The sequence below is a fragment of the Nerophis ophidion genome, linkage group LG18 (assembly GCF_033978795.1).
Source record: "Nerophis ophidion isolate RoL-2023_Sa linkage group LG18, RoL_Noph_v1.0, whole genome shotgun sequence".
NCBI classification, from domain to species: Eukaryota; Metazoa; Chordata; class Actinopteri; order Syngnathiformes; family Syngnathidae; genus Nerophis; species Nerophis ophidion.
The window spans coordinates 29,523,918-29,549,279 of NC_084628.1; the positions used below are offsets into that span (position 1 = coordinate 29,523,918).

General features: G+C 45.3%; 1 protein-coding gene across 2 annotated transcripts in view; it reads left to right on the plus strand.

The window, feature by feature from the left end:
* LOC133537089 (contactin-5-like) overlaps positions 1-25,362 on the plus strand; it is a 131,232-nt gene that overhangs the window by 23,368 nt on the left and 82,502 nt on the right. For both annotated transcript variants that reach the window (XM_061877949.1, XM_061877950.1), the window contains 4 exons: positions 119-245; positions 317-492; positions 12,532-12,627; positions 16,412-16,615. In XM_061877949.1, the coding sequence (XP_061733933.1) occupies positions 119-245; positions 317-492; positions 12,532-12,627; positions 16,412-16,615 (603 nt within the window). The remainder of the gene's footprint in view (positions 1-118; positions 246-316; positions 493-12,531; positions 12,628-16,411; positions 16,616-25,362) is intronic.

The window sequence follows — 25,362 nt, forward strand, 5'->3', positions numbered from 1 at the left end:
CAAACTAAATGACAAGTTAGCGCTCTTGAATGTAAACAGAGGTGGACGAACCGATACCAGCTTCTGTAGTAACGATACCAATTATACAACAGTAGTTGCTTCTGTCTCTTTTCCGTAGAAAGCCAAGAGTTGGGACTAGTTTTCATCCAGGAGCCCGAGGATGTGATTTTCCCTTTGAGTGTTGATGGCGACAACAACGTGATGATGCACTGCGAGGCGCGGGGGAACCCTTCCCCCACGTACAGGTGACACCGGCTCCTAATTAACCTTTCCTTCCCCGCAGCCTCGGCTCACGCTACTTCCTGTTTGTCGACAGCTGGTACGTGAACGGCACCAAGCTGGACGTGGAGGCCCACCGGCGCTACAAACTCATCCACGGCCACCTGGTGGTCGCCAACGGCAGTCAGAGCGCCGACTCTGGGAAGTACCAATGTCGCGCCCACAACGCTTTTGGCACGGCGCTCAGCCGGGACGCCCTTTTGCAGTTTGCATGTAAGTGCTGTAGTGCTAATGCTAATTGACATACCGTATTTCCTTGAATTGCCGCCGGGGCGCTAATAATTTAAAATCTCTTCTCACTCCTGCTCTTACTAAAGGCAAGCGGTAAAAGTAAGCATGCGATAATTATTTTAAAACCTCTTCTCACTCCGGCACTTACCAAAGGCATGCAGTAAAAATTTTAGTGTGATGTAAGCTTGGACCTTAAATCCTACTGAATAGCTCTTAATCTTCTTTCCTTTATGCTATTTCAAATTACCAGTATTGAAATCAGCATCCTCCATTTTGAAAATGATGACAGGGGAAGTGTCATGAGTTTGACCAGGCGGTAATACTAAGCATGCGCTAATTATTTTGCGAAGCGAGTTTGACCCGGCAGTAATTCAAGGCAGGCGCGTACAATATGTCCTGCGGCAATTCAAGGAAATACAGTATGCATGCTAATGATTAGAGTTAGCCATTTTACATGGCCTAAGGTGCAGTTCACTGTGTAAAATGTACGTTCCTTACAGTGTTAACACTGTTTGGGGCGCAACAAAAGATAAGAGTGGCACATTCAACCAAAGGGGCCCCACTAAACCTGACAACAGTCTCATTTATTTCATAGTTTCTGATCTAAAAATACACACAGTAGTGATTTTAGACTGGTAGTTCTGGAAGGCTGTGGTTTGCAGGTGCGCGAAAAGTTAATCAATCAATCAATCAATCAATCAATCAATCAATGTTTATTTATATAGCCCTAAATCACACGTGTCTCAAAGTGCTGCACAAGCCACAACGACATCCTCGGTTCAGATCCCACATAAGGGCAAGGAAAAACTCAACCCAATTGGATGACAATGAGAAACCTTGGAGAGGACCCCCCTCCACCTCTAGGGGAGATTGATGCAATGGACGTCAAGTGGGTCTAGCATAATATTGTGAAAGTCCAGTCCATAGTGGATCGAACATAATAGTGAGGGTCGAGTCCATAGTGGCTCTAACATAATAGTGAGAGTCCAGTCCATAGTGGGGCCAGCATGAGACCATCCCGAGCGGAGACAGGTCAGCATCGCAGAGATGTCCCCAACAGATGCACAGGCGAGCGGTCCACTCCGGGTCCTGACTCTGGACAGCCAGCACTTCATCCATGGCCACCGGACCTGTGCCCCCCCTTCACAAGGGAGAGGGGGGTAGAGAAGAAAAGAAAAGAAACGGCAGATCAAGTGGTCTAAAAGGGGGGGCTATTTAAAGACTAGAGTATACAAATGAGTTTTAAGATGGGACTTAAATGCTTCTACTGAGGTAGCATCTCAAACTGTTATCGGGAGGGCATTCCAGAGTACTGGAGCCTGAATGGAAAACGCTCTATAGCCCGGAGACTTTTTTTGGGCTTTGGGAATCACTAATAATGTGTGTGTGTACATACACACACACACATATATATATATATATATATATATATATATATATATATATATATATATATATATATATATATATATATATATATATATATACACATACATATGTATGTTTATACACAGATATACATATACATTACATATATATGTATATATACACCTATATATACAGTATATTATACAGTATATATATATATATATCCATCCATCCATCCATCATCTTCCGCTTATCCGAGGTCGGGTCGCGGGGGCAGCAGCCTAAGCAGGGAAGCCCAGACTTCCCTATCTCCACCCACTTCGTCTAGCTCTTCCCGGGGGATCCCGAGGCGTTCCCAGGCCAGCCGGGAGACATAGTCTTTCCAACGTGTCCTGGGTCTTCCCCGTGGCCTCCTACCAGCTGGACGTGCCCTAAACACATCCCTAGGGAGGCGTTCGGGTGGCATCCTGACCAGATGCCCGAACCACCTCATCTGGCTCCTCTCGATGTGGAGGAGCAGCGGCTTTACGTTGAGCTCCTCCCGGATGGCAGAGCTTCTCACCCTATCTCTAAGGGAGAGCCCCGCCACCCGGCGGAGGAAACTCATTTCGGCCGCTTGTACCCGTGATCTTATCCTTTCGGTCATGACCCAAAGCTCATGACCATAGGTGAGGATGGGAACGTAGATCGACCGGTAAATTGAGAGCTTTGCCTTCCGGCTCAGCTCCTTCTTCACCACAACGGATCGATACAACGTCCGCATTACTGAAGACGCCGCACCGATCCGCCTGTCGATCTCACCATCCACTCTTCCCCCACTCGTGAACAAGACTCCTAGGTACTTGAACTCCTCCACTTGGGGCAGGGTCTCCTCCCCAACCCGGAGATGGCACTCCACCCTTTTCCGGGCGAGAACCATGGACTCGGACTTGGAGGTGCTGATTCTCATTCCGGTCGCTTCACACTCGGCTGCGAACCGATCCAGTGAGAGCTGAAGATCCCGGCCAGATGAAGCCATCAGGACTACATCATCTGCAAAAAGCAGAGACCTAATCCCGTGGCCACCAAACCGGAACCCCTCAACGCCTTGGCTGCGCCTAGAAATTCTGTCCATAAAAGTTATGAACAGAATCGGTGACAAAGGACAGCCTTGGCGGAGTCCAACCTTCACTGGAAACGTGTCCGACTTACTGCCAGCAATGCGGACCAAGCTCTGACACTGATCATACAGGGAGCGGACTGCCACAATAAGACATTCCGATACCCCATACTCTCTGAGCACTCCCCACAGGACTTCCCGAGGGACACGGTCGAATGCCTTCTCCAAGTCCACAAAGCACATGTAGACTGGTTGGGCAAACCCCCATGCACCCTCAAGAACCCTGCCGAGAGTATAGAGCTGGTCCACAGTTCCACGACCAGGACGAAAACCACACTGTTCCTCCTGAATCCGAGGTTCGACCATCCGGCGAAGCCTCCTCTCCAGTACACCTGAATAAACCTTACCGGGAAGGCTGAGGAGTGTGATCCCACGATAGTTGGAGCACACCCTCCGGTCCCCCTTCTTAAAGAGAGGGACCACCACCCCGGTCTGCCAATCCAGAGGTACCGCCCCCGATGTCCACGCGATGCTCCAGAGTCTTGTCAACCAAGACAGCCCCACAGCATCCAGAGCCTTAAGGAACTCCGGGCGGATCTCATCCACCCCCGGGGCCTTGCCGCCGAGGAGCTTTTTAACTACCTCAGCGACCTCAGCCCCAGAAATAGGAGAGTCCACTACAGATTCCCCAGGCACCGCTTCCTCAAAGAAAGACGTGTTGGTGGGATTGAGGAGGTCTTCGAAGTATTCCCTCCACCGATCCACAACATCCGCAGTCGAAGTCAGCAGAACACCATCCGCACCATACACGGTGTTGATAGTGCACTGCTTCCCCTTCCTGAGGCGCCGTATGGTGGTCCAGAATCGCTTCGAAGCCGTCCGGAAGTCGTTTTCCATGGCTTCCCCGAACTCTTCCCATGTCCGAGTTTTTGCCTCCGCGACCGCTAAAGCTGCACACCGCTTGGCCCGTCGGTACCCGTCCACTGCCTCCGGAGTCCTATGAGCCAAAAGAACCCGATAGGACTCCTTCTTCAGCTTGACGGCATCCCTCACTGCTGGTGTCCACCAACGGGTTCTGGGATTACCGCCACGACAGGCACCAACAACCTTGCGGCCACAGCTCCAATCAGCCGCCTCGACAATAGAGGTTCGGAACATGGTCCACTCGGACTCAATGTCCCGCACCTCCCTCGTGACATGTTCAAAGTTCTCCCGGAGGTGTGAATTGAAACTCTCTCTGACAGGAGACTGCCAGACGTTCCCAGCAGACCCTCACAATGCGCTTGGGCCTGCCAGGTCTGTCCGGCATCCTCCCCCACCATCGCAGCCAACTCACCACCAGGTGGTGATCGGTAGAAAGCTCCGCCCCTCTCTTCACCCGAGTGTCCAAAACATAAGGCCGCAAATCCGATGACACAACTACAAAGTCGATCATGGAACTGCGGCCTGGGGTGTCCTGGTGCCAAGTGCACATATGGACACCCTTATGTTTGAACATGGTGTTTGTTATCGACAAACTGTGACGAGCACAAAAGTCCAATAACAAAACACCACTCGGGTTTAGATCCGGGCGACCATTCTTCCCAATCACGCCTCTCCAGGTTTCACTGTCGTTGCCAACATGAGCGTTGAAGTCTCCCAGTAGGACAAGGGAATCACCCGGAGGAGCACTTTCCAGTACTCCCTCGAGTGTACCCAAAAAGGGTGGGTATTCTGAACTGCTGTTTGGTGCGTAAGCACAAACAACAGTCAGGACCCGTCCCCCCACCCGAAGGCGAAGGGAAGCTACCCTCTCGTCCACTGGGTTGAACTCAAACGTACAGGCTTTGAGCCGGGGGGCAACCAGAATTGCCACCCCAGCCCGTCGCCTCTCACTGCCGGCAACGCCAGAGTGGAAGAGGGTCCAGTCCCTCTCGAGAGAACTGGTTCCAGAGCCCTTGCTGTGCGTCGAGGTGAGTCTGACTATATCCAGCCGGAACTTCTCTACCTCGCGCACTAGCTCAGGCTCCTTCCCCCCCAGTGAGGTGACGTTCCACGTCCCAAGAGCTAGCTTCTGTAGCCGAGGATCGGACCGCCAAGTGCCCTGCCTTCGGCTGCCGCCCAGCTCACAATGCACCCGACCTCTATGGCCCCTCTTATGAGTGGTGAGCCCATTGGAGGGATGACCCACGTTGCCTCTTCGGGCTGTGCCCGGCCCGGCCCCATGGGAACAGGCCCGACCACCAGGCGCTCGCCATCGTGCCCCAACTCCGGGCCTGGCTCCAGAGCGGGGCCCCGGTGACCCACGTCCGGGTGAGGGAAATCTGGGTTCATTTCGTTGTAATTCCATAGAAGTCTTTGAGCTGCTCTTTGTCTGATCACTCACCTAGGACCTGTTTGTCTTGGGAGACCCTACCAGGGGGCATGAAAACCCCCAGACAACATAGCTCCTAGGATCATTGGGACACGCAAACTCCTCTACCACGGTAAGGTAGCAGCTCAGAGAGGAGATATATATATATATATATATATATATATATATATATATATATATATATATATATATGTATATATATATATATATATATATATATATATATATATATATATATGTATAAACATATATACAGTGTATATACAGGCATAAACTGTGTATATATATGTGTGTGCGTATATATTTATATATGTATATATACATATATATATATATATATATATATATATATATATATATAAATATGTATATGTGTGTGTGTGTGTGTGTGTGTGTGTGTGTGTGTGTGTGTGTGTGTGTGTGTGTGTGGGTTTATATATCTATATGTATTTATGTGTGTATGGATATATATATTTATATTTATATATATATTTTGTCATATATGCATGTATGTATCATATATGCATATGTATATTTATGTTCTATATGTATAATTAAATATATATGTCATATATAAATATATATATATATATATATATGAAAGGGAATAAGCGGTAGAAAATGGATGGATGGATATATATATATATATATACATTTTCTACCGCTTATTCCCTTTGGGGTCACGGGGGGTGCTGGTGCCTATCTCAGCTGCAATCGGGCGGAAGGCGGTGTACACCATGGACAAGTCGCTTTCTCATCACAGGGCCAACACAGATAGACAGACAACATTCACACTCACATTCACACACTAGGGCCAAATTAGTGTTATCAATCAACCTATCCCCAGGTGCAAGTTTTTGGAGATGGGAGGAAGCCGGAGTACCTGGAGGGAACCCACGCAGTCAAGGGGAGAACATGTAAACTCCACACAGAAAGATCCCGAGCCCGGGATTGAACCCAGGACTACTCAGGACTTTCGTATTGTGAGGCAGACGCACTAACCCCTCTATCACCGTGCTACCCTATTTATAAATAAATATATATATATATATATATATATATATATATATATATATATATATATATATATATATATATATATATATATATATATATATATATATATATATATATATATATATATATATATATATATATATATATATGTCTTGATTGGATTATCCAGAGAATAGTGCTCGATACCGTGGTAGAGCGCAATATGTAGGTGTGGGAAAAATCACAAGACTACTTCATCTCTACAGATCTGTTTCATGAGGGGTTCCCTCAATCATCAGGAGATTTTAATGGAAGCATTCACATACAATGGTTTGTATAGAGCACAGAGTGGGTGGGTACAAGCAGGCGTAGGGTGTGGTGATTGGCTCATGTGTTACCTAGGAGGTGTTTCCGTTTGTGGCGGCATGTTGAAATGATTTCACTGCGCTTGTTGAGGGATGATAGATCTGTATGATATATAATAAACACCTCCTAGGTAACACATGAGCCAATCACCACACCCTACGCCTGCTTGTACCCACCCACTCTGTGCTCTATATAAACCATTGTATGTGAATGCTTCCATTAAAATCTCCTGATGATTGAGGGAACCCCTCATGAAACAGATCTGTAGAGATGAAGTAGTCTTGTGATTTTTCCCACACATACATATATATATATATATATATATATATATATGTATATATATATATATATATATATATATATATATATATATATATATATATATATATATATATATATATATATATATATATATATATATATATGTATATCTCCATCCATCCATCCATCTATTTTCTACCGCTTATTCCCTTTGGGGTCCCGGGGGGCACTGGAGCCTATCTCAGCTGCATTCGGGTGTTAGGCAGGGTACACGCTGGACAAAAATCATCACCTCATAGCATAGGTTTGTAGATATAGATATATATGTACATAGATCTATATATACATGTATATGTACATATTTATACATGTATATGTACATATATGTACATATATGTGTGTATATATGTACAAATGTATACATGTATTAAATATATATTTGTAAGTTATATACATGTTGATTCATTATCTTCTTTGTGTGGGACACTAAGAAGTTCTAGTCCCACAGTTTAATGAGAGTCAGTTGTGTCCTGCCATGTCTGCATGGACAATGTGGGCGTGTCCTGCCATGTGTGCATGCTAAATGTGGGTGTGTCCTGCCATGTCTGCATGCACAATGTGGGCGTGTCCTGCCATGTCTGCATGCACCATGTGGGCGTGTCCTGCCATGTCTGCACACTAAATGTGGGCGTGTCCTGTCATGTCTGCATGCACAATGTGGGCGTGTCCTGCCATGTCTGCATGCTAAATGTGGGCGTGTCCTGCCATGTCTGCATGCACAATGTGGGCGTGTCCTGCCATGTGTGCATGATAAATGTGGGCGTGTTCTGCCATGTGTGCATGCACCATGTGGGCGTGTCCTGCCATGTCTGCATGCACAATGTGGGCGTGTCCTGCCATGTCTGCATGCTAAATGTGGGCGTGTCTCCATGCTAAATGTGGGCCCAGCAAGCAGTCAGCGTCCAGAAGAAGATCAGAGCTGAGGCAGCACAAAGACAAGACTTTTAGCAGCCATGACCATAATGGAGCATCCTAAGTACCCTACAGGGACGTGTTGAGCACCACTGACTCAGGAAACAAATTAGCCTGCAACAATGTGCACTCAGGGGACAGGAAGCAGAGTGGTCTCTTCAAAAGATGTTTTACTTCAGGGCTGAATACTATTTGGTCAGTGTGCACACAAGTGGAGGGATTGGATCCAACAACCTTGCATCTGCTCCTTAATCAGACCAGCACACCTCAGCAAGGACTTTCATCCATCCATCCATCCATTTTCTACCGCTTATTCCCTTTCGGGGTCGCGGGGGGCGCTGGCGCCTATCTCAGCTACAATCGGGCGGAAGGCAGGGTACACCCTGGACAAGTCGCCACCTCATCGCAGGGCCAACACAGATAGACAGACAACATTCACACTCACATTCACACACTAGGGCCAATTTAGTGTTGCCAATCAACCTATCCCCAGGTGCATGTCTTTGGAAGTGGGAGGAAGCCGGAGTACCCGGAGGGAACCCACGCATTCACGGGGAGAACATGCAAACTCCACACAGAAAGATCCCGAGCCTGGATTTGAACCCAGGACTGCAGGAACTTCGTATTGTGAGGCAGACGCACTAACCCTTCTGCCACCGTGAAGCCCGCAAGGACTTTCAATTCTGCTAAACAATCATTTTTACTTATTACATTTTCTTCTATTTCTTGGTCCATACTATTTTTTTAAAATATTTTTTCATTCTTTTTTTAATTTTTAATTTTATTGTATTTACTTCAGTAATTGTGTATTTTATTTTAAAAATGTTATGAATTCTATTGATTTTATGTGTGTAATGTAGTTTATGTAGTTTGTGTATTGTATCTATTTTATTTATTGGCTCAACGTTGTGTATTTATTGAAACATTTTGACTTATTATTGCATCACTGCAATGCCTTGCGAGCTGAGTGGTTGCCAGCACGGAGTGGAATGTTGACATCTATGTACAAGTTGTACATTGATTCCACTCAGAGGCTCCGGGGAGTGGTAAAGGCAGCACAGCAGATCATCGGCTGGCCTCTCCCCTCCCTGACAGTCATTTGCACCTCCCGCTGCCTCAGCAGAGCTACTAAACATTATCAAGGACAGCTCCCACTCTGGCTTTGACCTGTTTGACCTGCTGCCCTCGGGAAGTCGCTACAGGGTCATCATGTCTAAAACAAACAGACTCAAGAACAGTTTTTCCCCTAAAGCCATAACCACGGTGAACCCTCACAGGCCCTGATTTGATAGTTTAGCACCTCCCTGTGTGGAATTTGTACTTTCCACCCACAGTCTGATCGCTTCTGTATATATAATAGTATAATATTTAAACAACACATTCAGAACATTCGTTCTTAGGACTGAACTGTGCACCTTACCTCCTTTTGCACTATTTATTTTCTTTCCTTCCTATGTTTAGCATATTTATAACTCTGTCGCACTTATACTGTAGTTGCCTTTTCTTTTTTTTTGCTTTTTGACGTTTAATCTGTAGTTGCCTTTAATCTCATTGTACCTGTGTATAGTGACAATAAAAATGCATTTTATATATATATATATATATATATATATATATATATATACAGTGGGGCAAAAAAGTATTTAGTCAGCCACCGATTGTGCAAGTTCTCCCACTTAAAATGATGACAGAGGTCTGTAATTTTCATCATAAGTACACTTCAACTGTGAGAGACAGAATGTGAAAAAAATATCCAGGAATTTTGAAGAATTAATTTGTAAATTATGGTGGAATATAAGTATTTGGTCAACCATTCAAAGCTCTGACTGATGGAAGGAGGTTTTGGCTCAAAATCTCACGATACATGGCCCCATTCATTCTTTCCTTAACACGGATCAATCGTCCTGTCCCCTTAGCAGAAAAACAGCCCCAAAGCATGATGTTTCCACCCCCATGCTTCACAGTAGGTGTGGTGTTCTTGGGATGCAACTCAGTATTCTTCTTCCTCTAAACACAACGAGTTGAGTTTGTACCAAAATGAATACACTGATGATACAGCAGAGAATTGGGAGAATGTCATGTGGTCAGATGAAACCAAAATAGAACTTTTTGGTATAAACTCAACTCGTCGTGTTTGGAGGAAGAAGAATACCTGCTAAGGGGACAGGTCGATTGATCCGTGTTGAGGAAAGAATAAATGGGGCCATGTATAGTGACATTTTGATATATACATTTATACATATACGTATATATGTATATCTATACATATATGTATATATGTGTATATATGTATAGACATGTATATATTTATATATGTATATATGTGTATATATGTATATGTATATATATATATATGTGTGGATACATGTATGGATATGTGTATATGCGTATGTATATATACATGTATAGATATATATATTTATATACATGTATGTATGTATATATATACATGTATGTATATATATATATACATGTATTTATATATATATACATGTATGTGTATATATATATATATATATATATATATATATATATATATATATATATATATATATATATATATACATACATATATATATATATATGTGTGGATACATGTATGGATATGTGTATATGCGTATGTATATATACATGTATAGATATATATATTTATATACATGTATGTATGTATATATACATGTATGTATATATATATATATATATATATATATATACATGTATTTATATATATATACATGTATGTGTATATATATATATATATATATATATACATGTATGTGTATATATATATATATATATATATATATATATATATATACATACATATATATATATATATATATATATATATGAGGTGGTGACATGTCCAGGGTGTACACCGCTTTCGGCTCTATTATAGCTGATATAGGCACCAGCGCCCCTCACAACCCCAAAGGGAATAAGCGGTAGAAAATGGATGGATGGATATATATATATATATATATATATATATATATATATATATATATATATATATATATATATATATATATATATATATATATGTATATATATATATATATTATCGTCACCGGTGTCCCACTGGGTGTGAGTTCTCCTTGCCCTTATGTGGGCCTACCGAGGATGTCGTAGTGGTTTGTGCAGCCCTTTGAGACACTAGTGATTTAGGGCTATATAAGTAAACATTGATTGATTGATTGATATATATATGTACATGTATATATTAGTGTCATTTTTATATTTATGGAAGTGTACAAGTAGCACAAGTATTGTGTGAGAGAAATATGTCTGCTGCAGGTCAGTGTGGGTGAAGTGTAGCTAGCAGAGGTTTGCAGCCAAGTGCTCTACTCGGGGAATGATGGCAAAGTTTGCAGCCGCAGGGCAGCTTCAGTCACGCCAACCTGCTGGAACGTTCAACTCAGCTTTTTTCCCGATGGTGCAGAGTTCCTTTCTCTCCCCGTCGTCTGGGAGCCAATAACGTTATGAAAAAAGTCATTGGATGGGCGGCGTCAGGCATCATCCTCGGGCGGAAACATGTTTCCTGACTGGATGCCTGCTGAGCACACAATAGCCAATTAGCATCAACACATGTTCATGGCTGCCATTTTACACTCATGCACACTGATTTCATCTTCTACTCTCTCTCTCTCTCTCTCTCTCTCTCTCTCTCTCTCTCTCTCTCTCTCTCTCTCTCTCTCTCTCTCTATATATATATATATATATATATATATATATGTTTTTGTATATATATATATATATATTATATATATGATTTGTTTACATACATTTATAAAGAACATAATGTCATGGCTGTCTTGAGTTTCCAATCATTTCTACAACTCTTATTTTTTTGTGATAGAGTGATTGGAGCACATACTTGTTGGTCACAAAAAACATTCTTGGAATTTGGTTCTTTTATGAATTTATTATGGGTTTACTGACAATGTGACCCAATCTGCTGGGTCAAAAGTATACATACAGCAAGGTTAATATTTGCTTACATGTCCCTTGGCAAGTTTCACTGCAATAACGTGCTTTTGGTCGCCATCCACAGGCTTCTGGCAAGCTTCTGGTTGAATTTTTGACCGCTCCTCTTGACAAAATTGGTGCATTTCAGCTAAATTTGTTGATTTTCTGACATGGACTTGTTTCTTTAGCATTGTTCTCTGGACTTTGGGAAGGCCATTCTAAAACCTTCATTTTAGCCTGATTTAGCCATTTCTTTGCCACATTTGACGTGTGTTTGGGGTCATTGTCCTGTTGGAACACCCAACTGCGCCCAAGACCCAACCTCCTGGCTGATGCTTTTAGGTTGTCCTCAATAATTTGGAGGTAATCCTCCTTTTTCTTTGTCCCATTTACTCTCTGTAAAGCACCAGTTCCATTGGCAGCAAAATAGGCCCAGAGCATAATAATATCACCACCATGCTTGACGGTGGGAGTGGTGTTCCTGGGATTAAAGGGCTCACTTTTTGTCCTCCAAACATATTGCTGGGTATCGTGGCCAAACAGCTCAATTTTTGTTTCATCTGACATTACATGGACAAAGATAACTTCTGGTGGAAAGTTCTGTGGTTCTGAACAAGTTGTCGGTGTTGTGTTGCAGATGTTGAAGATTTCAGCAAGAAGAGCCGAGGTGGCGTCTCCGTGCGTGAAAGCCAAGGTGTTGTGCTGATGTGCTCGCCCCCCCCTCACTCTCCAGGTGAGACCGCACCTGGCTCTCATCCACTTTTCTTTCCCTCTCCCTCATCTGTCCTGCTGCCTTCTTTGTCTTTTTGTTTACTGTCTTTTTCTTGCGCTGCTCCCCAAAATGTAAACCAAGGAACTGATCAACTGTCCTCTCAACAAAACCCACAAGCTCTTCTCCACGAGAAGCTCACCTTGCTTTTCTTCTGCACCGTAAAACAGTGGCCTTTCAAAAGGGTGGCTTATTTATACTAGGATGATGCATACTGGACCATGGACACCTTCTTCACCATGTCACTAGGCTGTGAACGTGTGACAGGAAGTTGTACACCTATGTCATGTGATCAACACGTGATGAACATGTGATAAATGCATGGTGAATACATGATCGATATTTGATGAACACATGATGAACACGTGATGAACACAGGATTAACACATGATGAGCAAGTGATGAACACAAAATGAACACGTGATGAACACACGAACATGTTATGAATACATGATGCACATGATGAACACATAAACACGTAATGAACTCGTTATGGACACATGATGAACCCATGATGAACACATGAACATGCCATGAACCAGTTACATGTGATGAAAACATGATGAACATGTGATGAGTACATGATGAACATGTGATGAACACTTCATGAACATATGATGTACACATGATGAAAATGTGATGAACACATGATGAAGACATGATGAACACTTCATGAACACATGATGAACATGTGATGTACACATGATGAAGACATGAAGACGTGATGAACACATGATGAACACTTGATTAACATGTGATAAATGCATTAAGTGTTATGGTAGTAGTTGGGGGGTTGCCTTGTAGTTGGGGGGTTTTAGTTTTTCCAGGGGTACATCTGGAATCTGTCCCTTAAGCGGGGGTACTGTTATGATCTGCTGCACGGATCATATTCTGTTTGGGTTTTTTGGGACACTTGTGTTTTTCGGTTGGTTTTGACTCGTTTGGTTCCTGTGTGTGCACTTCTCAGTTGGTTTCCATGGTTACGTATTATTTTCACCTGCCGCTTGTTCCGGTCGCACACCTGTTTTTGTAATCACGTTCGTTATTTAAGCCTGCCTTCTCCCGTCAGTCGATCTGGGTTCGTAATTTGCTACACTTTACACAGGACGTCTTCTGTTCCCGGTTCTGTATCTGCTAGCTTCCACGCTAGGCCTCTTCTAAGCTCAAATGCTAGCTCTTTTGTTTTACCTTCTGTGCTTGGAACAAGTTTTTCTTTGTCACAGTCTGATTTATTTCTAAATAAATCATTTGTACTTACCTTTACGCTGTGTTCGAGCTCCTCTGCATCCCTGGGAGAACGAATTCGCATCACCATGCGACCCGGTAGTTACAGTACGAAGCCAGCAGACAAAAGTTCTCTTGCTACGAGCATCGAAGAGATGCAAAAAGGTACGTGGATGGTCCTCCGAGCGACGGAGGCAGAGACGCTCCGCTGTTTGCCAGATGAAGATATGATGTGGGGACCTGGACGGTTTCTGGTCCAGGTCGACTCCATCTTGCCCGGGGAGTCCCCCTCTCAGCCCGCTCGCACGCGTGAGCGAAAGCGGAAGTCTCTGAAGAAGGCTTCGGCTCGCGCAAGAGACGCACAAATCCCACTATCCTTCCCTCCAGAACACAGCCACCCAGAAACAGCCCAGTCTTCCTCCCAGCCGATGTTTGATGCTGCTCCCGCAAGTAGGACCGTTCACGGCGCCATCTTGGATCCCCCTGAATGGGCTATCAGTCAGCTGGAGACTGGCGCAGATGACGTCATCACCGGTGTGACAAATAATTTTTTTTAAATTCGGTAAATTCTTCCTCTCAGCCAGTCACAAGTGACTTTAATGCTAAAATCAAACAATATCAGGACAATTTTGATAATTGTAAGTCTAGCCAGTCCCAGTCACCTGCTGACTTTCAAACTCAGCCCCTAATTACTTTGGCCCCAACCCCTATGGCTCAAGTTCTGCCCACTCCTCTGTCCACTACACTTCCTACTCCAACCGAGCCATCTTTCGAGACACACCTAGAAATATACAGTCCTGCTTAGATGGATGAGTGGTACCGGAGGGTTCTAATTGAACTTAAACTGGAGGAACAATCCCAGAGAACACTCCGCCTGCTATTGGGGAGTGTAATAGACAGTCTGGCCAATCAAAAGGGGAGGAGTCTACCCCCTCCTGACCGCCGTGGAAGTACCTGCTTCCGCGATGACGACACCCCCTCCTGTTTCCACTGCAACGGCGACGCCGCATGCTTCCACGGCGCCGCCGCCGCCGCCTGCTTCCACGGCGACGAGACCGCCTCCTGCTTCCAAGGCGACGTCTGCTCCTTCCTCGTCCTCATCATCTTCTCAGCGACCTCGAGCTGTCCAGCTGCACAAGCAGCAATCAGGCGCCGGCATGCAGCCCTATCAGGGGTTAACTCCTGTACGCCCACAAATCGGCCTTAAGACTCAAAGACTCCTGCGGCATGCAGCCCTCTCAGGGGTTAACTCCTGTACGCCCACAAATCGGCCTTAAGACTCAAAGACTCCTGCGGTTCTGGCGTCTCTTCCGCCCACCACCCTGTCAGCCTCGAATGTGGCCTTTCCGTGGTCGCCCACCTTGACATTTGCAGCAGCGGCGTTCCGTTCACCGCCGCCACCTGACTCGTCCCCCGGTGGATTCGGGGACACGTGGCCTGGCGACCCTCCGCCATATTCTCCCTCCGCCCTCCCTCGACTCATGACCTGCCTTGTAGTTGGGGGGTTTTAGTTTTTTCCAGGGGTACATCTGGAATCTGTGAATCTGTCCCTTAAGGGGGGTACTGTTATAATCCGTTGCACGGATCATATTTTGTCTGGGTTTTTTGGGTCACTTGTGTTTTTCTGTTGGTTTTGACTGCTTCTGTTCCTGTGTGTGCACTTTTCAGTTAGTTTCCATGGTTACGTATTATTTTCACCTCCCGCTTGTTCCGGTCGCACACCTGTTTTTGTAATCGCTGTCGTTATTTAAGCCTGCCTTCTCCCGTCAGTCGGTCTGGCTTCGTAATTTGCTATATGCTACACATGACGACATCTGTTCCCGGTTCTGTACCTGCTAGCTTCCACACTAGGCCTTTTGTCTTCTAAGCTCCCATGCTAGCTCTTTTGTTTTACCGTCTGTGCTTGGAGCAAGTTTTTCTTTGTCACAGTCTGATTTATTTCTAAATAAATTATTTGTTCTTACCTTTACGCTGTGTCCGAGGCTCGTCTGCATCCCTGGGAGAACGAATCCGCATCACCATGCGACCCGGTAGTTACATGAAGAAGACATGTTGATCATGTGATAAACATGTGATGAACACATGATGAACATATGACAAACACATAATGAACACATGAGCATGTGATGAACACATGAACACCTTATGAATACATGATGCACATGATGAACACGTCATGAACACGTGATGAACCAAGAACACATGATGAATACATGGTGAACATGTGATGAGCACATGATGAACATGTGATGAACACGTCATAAACACATAATGAACACGTGATGAAAAAGTGATGAACACATAATGAACACATGATGACCACGTGATTTATATGTGATGAACACATGATGACCATGTGATGAACACAATGAACACGTGATAAACACATGATGAACACTTGATGAACACATGATGACCATATGATGAACACATCATGAACATTCGATGAACACACGAGGAACATATGAACACATGATGAACACATGATGATGATGTCTGACAGCTGTCCCTACTGTGCCTGCAGAGATCGTCTATAGTTGGGTGTTCAACCACTTCCCGTCCTTGGTGGCGGAGGACAGCCGGCGCTTCGTGTCGCAGGCGACAGGGAACTTGTACGTGTCCAAGGTCCAACCCTCCGACGTGGGCAGCTACATCTGCCTGCTCAAGAACACGCTCACCAACGCCCGCGTCCTCAGCCCGCCCACGCCGCTCACCCTCAGAACTGACGGTAAGATGTTAAGATGTTTCTACCTTGTCACATGACTACAAGTTGTCAACACAGTAGGATGTCGTTTAAATCTTCTCCGAGCTTGCTCGGTGGCCTAGTGGTTGGAGTGTCCGCCCTGAGACTAGAAGGTTCTGAGTTCAAACTGAGTCATACCAAAGACTATAAAAATGGGACTCATTACCTCCCTGCTTGGCACTCAGCATCAAGGGTTGGAATTGGGGTAAAATCATCAAAATGATTCCCGAGCGCAGCCACTGCTGCTGCTCACTGCTCCCTTCACCTCCCAGGGGGATATCAAGGGTGATGGGTCAAATGCAGAGGTTAAAGGCCTACTGAAATGAGATTTTCTTATTTAAACGGGGAGAGCAGGTCCATTCTGTGTCATACTTGATCATTTCGCGATATTGCCATATTTTTGCTGAAAGGATTTAGTAGAGAACATCCACGATAAAGTTTGCAACTTTTGGTCGCTAACAGAAAACAGAAAACCCGTTGATGGCTCCTCACATCCTCACTGTTATGATCCGTTACTTGGATCTTCACATGTTGTTGTTTATTTTTCCATCTGTGTTTTCATTCTCCATTCTGACCTGTTTTGTTCGTTTCCATTGTCACTTATTATTTCCACCTGCTGGTCCCGGTTCTCGCACACCTGTTCTTGTAATCACCACCCTTTATAAGCCAGCCTCTTTTGTTTATTCTTTCTAGTTTGCTCTCACGCAACTATACGTCTGTTTTGATCGTTTGCTTTCACGCAATTCCTACTGTTTTCGTGAGCTCTCACGCTACGCACCTCATTATTAGCTCACATGCTAAATGTTTTATTTACTCCTTTTTGTGTGCCAACGTGCCAGTTTAATTTCCTATTTTGTATCTCCTAGTTCTCATACTAGCATCTCTGGTTTGCCTTTTGTTAGCTCCAGTGTTTTTGTTATAGCTCTCCTTCTGTTATCTAGAATAATTTGGTTATATCTTACCTTTGTTGTGTTCTTCGTTTTGATGCATCCTCGAGGGAATCGAACCCGGCACCACAATGCTGAACCGGCGTAACACTCACATTGTTTTTAATGGGAGCCTCCAACAAAAGGTGCTATTCGGACCGAGAAAACGACAATTTCCCCATTAATTTGAGCGAGGATGAAAGATTCGTGTTTGAAGATATTGATAGCGACAGACTAGAAAAAACAAACAAAATCAAGTAAAAAAAAACAACAAAACACGATTGAATTGGGACGGATTCAGATGTTTTTAGACACATTTACTAGGATAATTCTGGTAAATCCCTTATCTTTCTATTGTGTAGCTAGTGTTTTAGTGAGTTTAATAGTACCTGATAGCCGGAAGGGTGTCTCCACGTGTGTCTTGAGGCCAGTGTCTGATGGAAGTCGACGGCAGCTTTATGGACGGCACAAGCTCAGCTGACCTCCGGTAAATGGCGACTTTTTACCACAATTTTCTCACCGAAAACTGCTGGTTGACATTTGGTCGGGATCCATGTTCGCTTGACCGCTCTGATCCATAGGAAAGCTTCACCTCTGGGAATTTTAAACAAGGAATCACCGTGTGTTTGTGTGGCGAAAGGCTAAAGCTTCCCACTCCATCTTTCTACTTTGACTTCTCCAATATTAATTGAACAAATTGCAAAACAGTCAGCAACACAGATCTCCAAAATACTGTGTAATTATGCGGTTAAAGCAGCTGACTTTTAGCTGTGTGTGTGGTGCGCAGCGCTAAATATTTCCTTACAGTCTGTGACGTCACGCGTACACGTCATCATTCCGCGACGTTTTCAACAAGAAACTCCCGGGAAAGTTAAAATTGCAATTTAGTAAACTAAAAAGGCTGTATTGGGATGAGTTGCAATGTTACTATTTCATCATTGATATATAAACTATCAGACTGCGTGGTGGGTAGTAGTGGGTTTCAGTAGGCCTTTCATTTCACCAGCTTAAACCACCACACACCACCATGGCGCCGCCATCATCAGCTCCAGCTTCATTGTCGTATCCTGTCCTGGAGTCTGCTCCAGCTCTACAGACGCCGACAGCCCAGTCGCCACCATCATTGTCTTCCCAGGACGCTGCTTCCCGCCTCTTCTCCAGCTCTGCAGTCAGCTAGACCTTCAGCCAGCGGTCTGCTTGGCAGGTGTTAAAGCATCCGATTGGCGCTCACGGGTTACCTCCTTGTCGGCTAAATATGTGGCTAGTGCACGGATGCTCTTTGCGCCGTCAGCAACCATTCCCAGGACTTTGGCGTGGACCACAATGGCTGCTGAGAGGATGTCTCCTTGACTAAGTCATGGACGCCCTCCACACGACACACTACTACACACTACTACACACTGCTACACACTACTACACACTACTGCACAAACCTACACACTGCTACACACTACTACACACTGCTACACACTACTACACACTACTGCACAAAACTACACACTGCTACACACTGCTACACACTACTACACACTGCTACACACTACTACACACTACCGCACACTACTGCACATTGCCAAACACTTCTACACACCACCACCACACACTACCACACACTACCAAAAAAGTACTACACACTAATACATCCATCCATCCATTTTCTACCGCTTATTCCCTTTTGGGGTCGCGGGGGGCGCTGGCGCCTATCTCAGCTACAATCGGGCGGAAGGTGGGGTACACCCTGGACAAGTCGCTACCTCATCACAGGGCCAACACAGACAGACAACATTCACACTCACATTCACACACTAGGGCCAATTTAGTGTTGCCAATCAACCTATCCCCAGGTGCATGTCTTTGGAAGTGGGAGGAAGCCGGAGTACCCGGATGGGAACCCACGCATTCACGGGAAGAACATGCAAACTCCACACATAAAGATCCTGAGCCTGGATTTGAACCCAGGACTGCAGGAACTTCGTATTGTGAGGCAGACGCACTAACCCCTCTGCCACCATACTACTACACACTCCTACAAACTAATACACACTACCACACATCTACTAAACAATACTAAACTCTACTACACACTTCTACACACTACTACACAGCACCACCACACTACTACACACTACGACGTACTACCAAACACTACTACACATTACTACAGACCACCACCACACATTACTACACACTACCAAAAACTACTACACAATACTACACACTCCCACACACCACCACCACACACTATAATACACTACTACACACTACCACACACCACCACACACTACCACACACTACCAAACACTACTACACACTACTAAACACCACTTAAACACTTCCACATACCACCACCACACACTACAGCACACCACCACCACCACCACACACTACCACACACTACAGCACAACCACCACCACCACCACACACTACTACACACTACAGCACACCACCACCACCACACACTACCACACACTACCAAACACTACTACACACCACTAAACACTTCCACATACCACCACCTCACACTACAGCACACCACCACACCACCACCACACACTACCAAACACTACTACACACTACTACACACTTCCACACACTCCCACACACTACCACACACCACCACCACCACCACACACTACCACACACTACCAAACACTACCAAACACTACTACATACTCCACACACCACCACCACTACACACTACGACATACTACCAAGCACTACTACACACTACTACGCACCGCCACCACACACTACTACACACTACGAAAAATTACTACACAATACTACACACTACCACACACCACCACCACACACTACCACACACTACCAAACACTACTACACACTCCAACACACCACCACCACACACTACCACACACAAACAAAAACTACTACACATTCCCACACACCACCACCACACACTATAATACACTACTACACACTACCACACACCACCACCACCACCACACACTACCACACATTACCAAAAACTACCATACACTACTACACACCACCACCACACACAACTACACACTACCAAAAACTACTACACACTACTACACACTTCCACACACCACCACCACACACTACCACACACTACCAAACACTACTACACACCACTAAACACTTCCACATACCACCACCTCACACTACAGCACACCACCACCACCACCACCACACATTACCAAACACTACTACACACTACTACACACTTCCACACACTCCCACACACTACCACACACCACCACCACCACCACACACTACCACACACTACCAAACACTACTACATACTACCACACACCACTACACACCACCACCACTACACACTACGACATACTACCAAGCACTACTACACACTACTACGCACCGCCACCACACACTACTACACACTACGAAAAATTACTACACAATACTACACACTACCACACACCACCACCACACACTACCACACACTACCAAACACTACTACACACTCCAACACACCACCACCACACACTACCACACACAAACAAAAACTACTACACATTCCCACACACCACCACCACACACTATAATACACTACTACACACTACCACCCACCACACACTACCACACATTACCAAAAACTACTATACACTACTACACACCACCACCACACACAACTACACACTACCAAAAACTACTACACACTACTACACACTTCCACACACCACCACCACACACTCCCACACTACCAAACACTACTACACACTACCACACACCACCGCACACCACCACCACTACACACTACGTTATACTACCAAGCGCTACTACACACTACTATACACCACCACCGCACACTATTACACACTACCAAAAACTACTACACAATACTACACATTCCCACACACCACCACGACACACTACCAAACACTACTACACAATTCTACGCACAACCACCACACACAACTAGACACTACCAAAAACTACCACACACTACTACACACTACATCACACTACCAAACACTACTACACACTACCAAACACCACCACCACACACTACTACACACTACCAAACACCACCACCACACACAACTACACACTACCAAACACCACCACCACAAACTACCACACAATACCAAACACCACCACCACACACTACTACGCACTACCAAACACCACCACCACACACTACTACACACTACCAAACCCCACCACCACACACTACTACACACTACCAAACACCACCACCACACACTACTACACACTACCAAACACCACCACCAAACACTACTACACGCTACCAAACACCACCACCAAACACAACTACACACTACCAAACACCACCACCACACACTACTACACACTACCAAACACCACCACCACACACTACTACACACTACCAAACACCACCACCACACACTACTACACACTACCAAACACCACCACCACACACTACTACACACTACCAAACACCACAACCACAAACTACCACACAATACCAAACACCACCACCACACACTACTACACACTACCAAACACCACCACCACACATTACTACACACTACCAAACACCACCACCACATACTACTACACACTACCAAACACCACTACTACACACTTCCCAACACCACCACCACACACTAATACACACTACCAAACACCACCACCACACACTACTACACACTACCAAACACCACCACCACACACTACTACACACTACCAAACACCACCACCACACACTACTACACACTACCAAACACCACCACCACACACTACTACACACTACCAAACACCACCACCACACACTACTACACACTACCAACACCACCACCACACACTACTACACACTACCAAACACCACAACCACAAACTACCACACAATACCAAACACCACCACCACACACTACTACACACTACCAAACACCACCACCACACATTACTACACACTACCAAACACCACCACCACATACTACTACACACTACCAAACACCACCACACACTACTACACACTACCAAACACCACTACTACACACTTCCCAACACCACCACCACACACTACTACACACTACCAAACACCACCACCACATACTACTACACACTACCAAACACCACCACACACTACTACACACTACCAAACACCACTACTACACACTTCCCAACACCACCACCACACACTACTACACACTACCAAACACCACCACCACACACTACTACACACTACCAAACACCACCACCACACACTACTACACACTACCAAACACCACCACCACCCACTACTACACACTACCAAACACCACCACCACACACTACTACACACTACCAAACACCACCACCACAAACTACCACACAATACCAAACACCCACACCACACACTACTACACACTACCAAACACCACCACCACACACTACTACACACTACCAAACACCCCCACTACACACTACCAAACACCACCACCACACACTACTACACACTACCAAACACCACCACCACCACCACACACTACTACACACTACCAAACACCACCACCACCCACTACTACACACTACCAAACACCACCAACACACACTACTACACACTACCAAACACCCCCACTACACACTACTACACACTACCAAACACCACCCACCACCACCACACACTACTACACACTACCAAACACCACCACCACCACCACACACTACTACACACTACCAAACACCACCACCACCCACTACTACACACTACCAAACACCACTACTACACACTACCAAACACCACCACCACAACTACCACACAATACCAAACACCCACACCACACACTACTACATACTACCAAACACCACTACCACACATTACTACACACTACCAAATACCACCACCACACACTACTACACACTACCAAACACCACCACCACACACTACTACACACTACCAAACACCACCACCACCACCACACACTACTACACACTACCAAACACCACCACCACCCACTACTACACACTACCAAACACCACCACCACACACTACTACACACTACCAAACACCACCACCACAAACTACCACACAATACCAAACACCCACACCACACACTACTACACACTACCAAACACCACCACCACACACTACTACACACTACCAAACACCCCCACTACGCACTACTACACACTACCAAACACCACCACCACACACTACTACACACTACAAAACACCACCACCACACACTACTACACACTACCAAACACCACCACCACCCACTACTACACACTACCAAACACCACCACCACACACTACTACACACTACCAAACACCACCACCACAAACTACCACACAATACCAAACACCCACACCACACACTACTACACACTACCAAACACCAGTACCACACATTACTACACACTACCAAATACCACCACCACACACTACTACACACTACCAAACACCACCACCACACACTACCAAACACCAGTACCACACATTACTACACACTACCAAATACCACCACCACACACTACTACACACTACCAAACACCACCACCACACACTACTACACACTACCAAACACCACCACCACACACTACTACACACTACCAAACACCACCACTACACACTACCACACACTACCAAACACCACCACCACACACTACTACACACTACCAAACACCACCACCACCACCACACACTACTACACACTACCAAACACCACCACCACACACTACTACACACTACCCAACACCACCACCACACACTACTACACACTACCAAACACCACCACCACACACCACTACGCACTATCAAACACCCCCACTACACACTACTACGCACTACCAAACACCACCACCACACACTACTACACACTACCAAACACCACCACCACACACTACTACACACTACCAAACACCACCACCACACATTTAAACACACTACCAAACACCACCACCACACATTACTACACACTACCAAATACCACCACTACACACTACTACACACTACCAAACACCACCACCACACACTACTACACACTACCAAACACCACCACACACACTTCACACTACCAAACACCACCACCACACACTACTACACACTACCAAACACCACCACCACCACCACACACTACTACACACTACCAAACACCACCACCACACACTACTACACACTACCAAACACCACCACCACACACTACTACACACCACCAAACACCACCACACACTACTACACACTACCAACACCACCACCACCACACACTGCTACACACTACCAAACACCACCACCACAAACTACTACACACTACCCAACACCACCACCACACACTACTACACACTACCAAACACCACCACCACACACCACTACGCACTATCAAACACCCCCACTACACACTACTACACACTACCAAACACCACCACACACTACTACACACTACCAAACACCACCACACACTACTACACACTACCAAACACCACCACCACACACATCCAAACACCACCACACACTACTACACACTACCAAACACCACCACCACACACTACTACACACTACCAAACACCACCACCACACACTACTACACACTACCAAACACCACCACCACACACTACTACACACTACCAAACACCCCCACTACACACTACTACACACTACCAAACACCACCACCACACACTACTACACACTACCAAACACCACCACCACACACTACTACACACTACCAACACCACCACCACAAACTACCACACAATACCAAACACCCACACCACACACTACTACACACTACCAAACACCACCACCACACACTACTACACACTACCAAACACCCCACTACACACTACTACACACTACCAAACACCACCACCACACACTACTACACACTACCAAAC